This window comes from Carlito syrichta, unplaced genomic scaffold, assembly GCF_000164805.1.
Source record: "Carlito syrichta isolate Samal-C Ts95f unplaced genomic scaffold, Tarsius_syrichta-2.0.1 Scaffold306949, whole genome shotgun sequence".
NCBI classification, from domain to species: domain Eukaryota; kingdom Metazoa; phylum Chordata; class Mammalia; order Primates; family Tarsiidae; genus Carlito; species Carlito syrichta.
In genome coordinates this window covers 224,936-231,010 of record NW_007251045.1, presented here as the reverse complement: position 1 = coordinate 231,010, position 6,075 = coordinate 224,936, and the positions used below count along the sequence as shown (strand labels likewise).

The 6,075-nt window shown below is 55.8% G+C and overlaps 2 protein-coding genes across 2 annotated transcripts; both read right to left on the bottom strand.

Moving 5' to 3' along the window:
- Positions 1 to 384: 384 nt before the first annotated feature.
- LOC103265948 lies at positions 385 to 2,378 on the bottom strand. The gene is made up of 2 exons (XM_008063594.2): positions 1,958 to 2,378; positions 385 to 558 (listed from the first exon to the last, which is right to left on the bottom strand). The coding sequence occupies exons 1-2, from the start codon at positions 2,376 to 2,378 to the stop codon at positions 449 to 451; spliced, it is 531 nt and encodes a 176-aa protein (XP_008061785.1). The 3' UTR covers positions 385 to 448.
- Positions 2,379 to 2,901: 523 nt separating this feature from the next.
- Positions 2,902 to 6,069, bottom strand: ATP6V1F (ATPase H+ transporting V1 subunit F). Its single transcript, XM_008063593.1, has 2 exons — positions 5,829 to 6,069; positions 2,902 to 3,357 (listed from the first exon to the last, which is right to left on the bottom strand). Exons 1-2 carry the CDS (start codon positions 5,984 to 5,986, stop codon positions 3,156 to 3,158), a joined length of 360 nt encoding a protein of 119 aa, XP_008061784.1. The 5' UTR covers positions 5,987 to 6,069; the 3' UTR covers positions 2,902 to 3,155.
- Positions 6,070 to 6,075: the final 6 nt, after the last annotated feature.

Sequence of the window (6,075 nt, the reverse complement as noted above, 5' to 3'; positions counted from 1 at the left end):
CCTGCGAGAGCAGCTGGAACAGGTGCACCGGGAGAGGACCGGGCGGCTGAGAGCCCTTGGGGCCAGGTGAGGGGCGGGCAGAGAGGCGTGTGGCGGTGGGAGGGGTCTCGCCTTTCTCGGCATCCAGGATGATAGGCCACGCTCTCGCCAGGAACACCCAGAACTTCCAGGGGCTGCTGTGGCCCTCGGGCGCTGAGCAGCCTGCGCCCGGGGAGTAGCGCTCGCCCTTCCCAGCTCCCTCCGGTCATTGCTGGATCCTTCAAGGCACGATTAACGGGATGGGGGTCAAGGAAGAAGCATGAGGGCAACTGCAGGTCAGAGGGAGTTCCAGAAAGACGCGGATGCAGCCTCGGTGTTGGAGGGCAGAGAGCACAGACGCACACGGCAGCTTCGCCCACAGGAGGTCTGTTATTTCTTCCCCCGGCTCTGCCCACCGCCTGGCCCAAGGTCAGAGGGCCAGGTCCCACGGATCGAGCAGCGCGAAGGCCCCATTCTTGCGGAAGAAGGACTCGATGCGGCACATCTTGCAGGAGACCAGTTCTTGCTTCACTGGGGGGCCTGGGAAGAGACACCGGAGGCCAGGAGTGGGTTTCCAGGGAAGGACCCAGGGCACAAAGGTGGGAGCCCTGCCCGTCTTCAAAGCCCTGGGAACTTGCCCCTGCTGTAGCCACTTTGTGGGAAGAAATAAAAAGTGCTTCTGAGGCATAGGGGCTTCAGTGCTTCCTGCTTCTCCTTCTAGGGCACCACCTGCTTTGTTAAATAATCGCTTCCTTGACTTCCCTCTTAGGGCCCTGGGGAAAAGAAGGAAGTTTCGGGGCCAAATCTTAAGTTGACCTTTTCTACAAGACACTCAGGCAGCTGGAGGACATGGCTGAGGAATCCCTCTTGAAATTCAAGAGATGAGCCAGGTTCGGTGGCTCAGCCTGTAATCCCGCGCCTTGGGAGGCTGAGGTGAGTGGATTGCCTGAGCCCACAGTTTCGAGACCCACCTGGACAACTTGGCGAGACCTCATCTCTACAATAAATCAAAAATTAGTCGGGGTGGTAGTGCACGCCTGTAGTTCCGGCTACTTGGAAGGCTGAGGCGGAAGGATCCCTGGAGCCCAGCAGGTCGAGGCTGCAGTGGCTGGGAGCAGCCACTGCACTCCAGTCTGGGTGACAGAGTGATACTCCAACTCAAAAAAAAAAAAAGTAATTCAAGAGATGCCAAAGGGAGCTGCAGCATGGCTCACCAGCACTAGCAGGCTTATTCTTTTCACACTACCCAAGCTCTGGTTACTAATGGCCTTGACCCAGCCCAGGTGGACAGCCTTCCGGCCCACACCATCTCCTGTGCGCCCCTGGCTCCACCCCTCTGCTGCCCCTCCAGTTAGATTTCTGCAACTTGAGCTCCCCAGGTGATCAGCCTCAGGGCTTTAAATAGCACCTCTCAATATTCTATCAACTTCCAGATTTTCATCTTCAGCTCTGACCTCGCTCATAAGGGCCAGACTTAGACACAGCAGCTTCCCAAACATCCTGAATCCACTTTGGCTCTACTGCTCACACCCCATCCCCCCAGCCACTGTCGCAGGCAACTCAAGGTGATGCCTTACTCACCTGCCCAACCCCACACATTCCCCTGAAAAAGCCACTGGCTACAGAACAGTCAGGGTGACTTTTTTTTTAAAAAGTGTCACTCTTAAAACCTGCTTAGAACCTTCCACTGCCTTCCCCTGGTACTAAAACCCGAGCCCCTCCCTCTTTTCACTTGGCTCTCAGCCTTGGACCCTCAGAAAGGCCTTTCCTGTCATAACAGTCGCCACCAGCACAAGCACCTGCTTCTCTGCCCCTCCCCGTCACCCCCTAGTTCCAAGAAACTTGGCCCTTCATGGTGTAGACCCTCCACTCGAATGTCGCTGGTACACAGCAGGTGCACTGTTTGCGAGGTGGCCCGTTTCCGAGAGGTAGGGCTCACCCAGCTGCCAGCCATACATGAAGTTGGTGGTGACGGGAAAAACGTAGCGGGTCTCTGGCATGTCCAGCTTCCGGGTGCTGAGGTAGCGATAGCGGCCCTGGAGGTCGTGGGAGATGCCTTCGTACAGCAGGGCCCGGGTGGCAGGTGGAACTGGGTACATTTCTGATTGAAAAGGAGCCTCGGGCACGGCGCTAGGGGCCTTGGAAGGGACTGCTTCGGGGGCAGGTGGGGAAGAGGGTGGGGCTTTGGGAGGCAGGGTGGGCAGTTTGAGAGGCAGGCGGGCTGCAGCCTTGGCCTTCTGCTTGGCCTTCACCACCGACCCATACTTGCGGTGCCATTCACAGCGCAGCATCTTCTCCCGCAGATACTCCTCCTTCCAGAAGTTTTGCCGCAGCGTGTCCATGTTGAGTTGCCGCGACATGGTGGCAAGAGTAGGAGCCGCACCAGGGTGGCTGCGGCTGAAGGGGGAGCACAGCAAGCAGAGTGCTGCTGCCAGTGGGGGCTGCCCTGGCACAGTCACCTGGCAACCAAGCCTCACCTCACACAGGGCCAGGGTTCCACCTCCGGAGACTGCTGGGGCCAGGGCTGTGGTCAAGAGCTGTGGTCCCCGAGCCTCCACAGGACCCGGGCTGGGTCTAGTATCACAGGCAATGAGGTCTCCGTGCTTTCTGCGTCCATCCCTTGGGACAGCCCCCCTCCCAGCCCAAAGCAGACCGAGGGGGGGGAGCCAGAGGCTGAGCTCAAGCCTCCTCCCATCCTTCCCACCCTCCAGAGCTGGTCTTCTTTTAGCCAGAGGACAGTTCTTAGCTAGGGCCTCCTGGCACAATCTTTCTGGCCCTGCTGTTCTATACCTAGGTCACTGGCAGAACCTTTTCCATCCTTGCCAACCTAATTTTTCCTGACAGCTTCACCATGCACGCATTCTATCCAGCATCCAGGCCCAGTTGGAGAGAAGAAAGAATATTACTTTAATTTAACATCGACAATGACACTGTGTAACAGCACAGGGACGAGGTAGTGGAGAGAGGAGACAGTCAGGCTTCCTGCCCCTAACCAGCCTGGATTTTAACAACCTAGAAGCCTCTCGGTGGAGTCGGAAGGGGCGGGGAATTGGATATCAGAGGCTCAAAACTTAGAGAAGGACTGGTAGCAAGGCTGTGGAGAGGTTTGGAGTTGAGGGAGAGACTGTGGGCGCGCCCTAGCGCAGGTCCTCTGCAGTGAACATGCCCCTGGCCCTGCGTAGGATGGAGTCCTTCGCGGCATCGTAAGGGTGCTCCTTGGATGGGATCTCCAGGACGGCCGGGATGGAGCGCTGGTGGGCGTCCAGGGCGTGTCGTACCATCTCCGCGATGTACTGGTTGATGAGGATGATGCCAATGTCATCCCGGTTTAGAAACTGCCTGTGGGTGGAGAAGAGAAGGGTGTCCAGGACAGCTCTGAGGACTTCCTGTATCCCTCCCACCCACACAACCCAACCTGAGCTGCTGGGCTGGGCTATAGAGGGGAGTGAGCATGACCAGAGAGGACAGAGGACGGGGAAAGGCTGCCACACCTAGCTCTCTCTCCCCACAATCCATTTCACTCCAAAGCCAAAGCCATGCTGATCCCCGCTGGCTTCTACCTCCCCTGCCTGGAAGGCTTCCAAGGGAACTGGTAATGAAGATTAATTAGGATATGTCCAGTGTATTAAATATGCTATCTTGGTGTAAGAAAGGAGATGATAAAAATATATACATGCATGTATATATATGCACATCCTTTAGTATTTGCAAAAAGAAATACCAAAAGGATATGGAAGAAATGGAGTGGTTATGCATAGGGGAAGAAGAGGAAGTTATGAGAGAAAGGATGTAGGTGGGAGTGAGATTCCTCACAGTAAACCTTTTAAATATTAATCTGAGAACCACATGAACACATTCACTTTTAAAAAGAAAACAAATTCTTTTTTTTTCAGAGACAGGGTCTTGCTCTGTTGCCCAGGCTGGAGTGTAGTGGCACAATCACAGCTCACTACAGCCTTGAACTGCTGGGTGCAAGCGATCCTCCTGCCTCCAAGTTGTTTGTTTGTTTTTTAAATAAGGTTGATGAGACCATTGAAGGTCTCAAGGTCTTTGCTGATGAATGTAGGGGATGGGTGGAGGGGAAGTTTGAATGAGCCAAGAACACAGGAGAGAAAAAGAAAACAGCAATGAAGGAATCACACTTTCTGCAGACAGAACCTAGTCCTGCAATCCTTCTTTCTTGTGCCAACCCACCCATTCATTTATTTCTTTACTTGTTAAAAACCATTTACTAGCCGGGCTTGGTGGCTCGGCCTGTAATCCCATGCCTTTGGGAGGCTGAGGTGAGTGGATTGCCTGAACCCGCGGGTTTGAGACCCGCCTGGGCAACTTGGCGAGACCTCATCTCTACAATAAATCAAAAAATTAGCCAGGTGTGGTAGCGAGCGCCTGTAATTCCGGCTACTCGGAAGGCTGAGGCAGAAGGATCGTCGGAGCCCAGCAGGTTGAGGTTGCGGTGGCCGGGAGCGGCCAGTGCACTCCAGTCTGGGCGACAGAGTGAGACTCCAACTCAAAAAATAAAAAAAAAAAAAACAAAAACCATTTACTGAGCACCTATCCCATGCCAGGAACTGGGGTAGGTTAGACAGGATGCTCACCGAGGTTCCTTTTGGTTGGAAACATGGAAAATTCTTGAAGTAAAATTTGTCCTTCTCTCATGACAACTTGGGTCACTTTAGCAGGCAGCTTAGAGATCAGAGATAACAGCCTTCCATGCCAGGGCCTACCAGACACCAGGCATCAGGAACCTGTCTCAGCCGGCAGCTCTGGACTGGGTTGTTTAGGGTGAAACAGGTGGGTGGCTTGCTCCTGAGGTTGGCCCCGGGGTCCCAGAGAAGGGGCGAGGGAAGGAACAGGAGACTGACACCCTCAATTTTAGTCACCAGGTCACCTTCTGGATTAAAGGCAGACTTACACCCATACTGTGGAGCACCCGCCCTTGACCCAGGGCAGGAAGTAAGGACTTGAAAGTGCAAAAACGTCGTCCCTGCATGATCAGTGTTTATATACCTAACCCTGAATTGTATCCCACATCTTTATAAAACAAACAAACAAACAAACCAATAGCTAGGAGTCACATATTTCAGGGAAAAAAAAAAAAAAGAAAGCCTAAGATCTTGGCAGAAGGTTAGATAGTGTTGATATCCTGCCTACTGTGCTCAAGATGAAAGGGAGAGTCCCAGGCAGACGAGGAGAGCTGCAGTGTTCGGCTTAAGAGAGGCAGAAAGGGTGGAGACTGGGTTTGAATCCCAGCTCTGCCTCTGCAGACTCCTGACTCTGGGTGTGTGCCTTAACCTCTCTGGGCTTGAGTTTTCTCACTTGTAAGACGATTACAGGACGACCGTGCGCCTCTAAAGGAGAGGAAAATGCAACAAAGCCCGAGCTCACCTAGGTGCTCGTCGGGTGTGCGGTTCCTTTATCCCGCAATCCGCAAGACAGCCGAGCTCCCCCCAGGAGGCCCTAAAGTGGCGCCGGGGCTGGCGGCGCCGGGCAGCGGACGCTCTGGACGTCCGGACCTGCGCGGGGGCGGGTGGGCCGAGGGGCGGGGCCCGTCACGAGCTCTGTTGCCTTCGGTCCTGACACACCATCATGTGAGGCGGGGAGCTCGGGCGCGCGCCTGACACAGCTTCGGTCGCGCCGAGTCCCAAACGGGACCTTGGGGCGCGGAGGCCTCCGCTCCGAAGGGCCACCCCTCGCCCGCACTCCCCCAGGGGCCTGACACCTGGGTCCCCAGGCCGCCGCCGCAGTCTCCCCGCGCTTTTCCCCCCTCCCCGGCAGAAGGGCCCTCTAAGGCCTCGCGGCTCCCGTACCGGAAAGTGTCTTCGATCTCATTGATGGTTGTATCCTTCTCCACCACCAGGAAGTTGGGGTGGCGGTTCTTGTTAAGCTCCCCTATGCCGCCCAGCAGGAAACCAGTGACGGTGTCCTCGTCTCCGATGACTGCGATCAGCTTCCCTCTCCCGGCCATCGCCGCAGCCAGGAAGCGCCCACTCCACCGCGCCCGATCACGGAGGCCCCGCCTCCACTGTGCGTCGCCGCTTGGCCACGCCCCCGCCC

Excerpts from the sequence above, each read along its gene's own strand:
- LOC103265948 (XM_008063594.2), bottom strand. The coding sequence starts at position 2,378 with ATGTCGCGGCAACTCAACATGGACACGCTGCGGCAAAACTTCTGGAAG. Across the intron at positions 559-1,957 it reads CATGTATGGCTGGCAGCTGG|GCCCCCCAGTGAAGCAAGAA; the intron begins GTGAGCCCTACC and ends GTCTCTTCCCAG.
- ATP6V1F (XM_008063593.1), bottom strand. The coding sequence starts at position 5,986 with ATGGCCGGGAGAGGGAAGCTGATCGCAGTCATCGGAGACGAGGACACC. Across the intron at positions 3,358-5,828 it reads GAGATCGAAGACACTTTCCG|GCAGTTTCTAAACCGGGATG; the intron begins GTACGGGAGCCG and ends CTCCACCCACAG.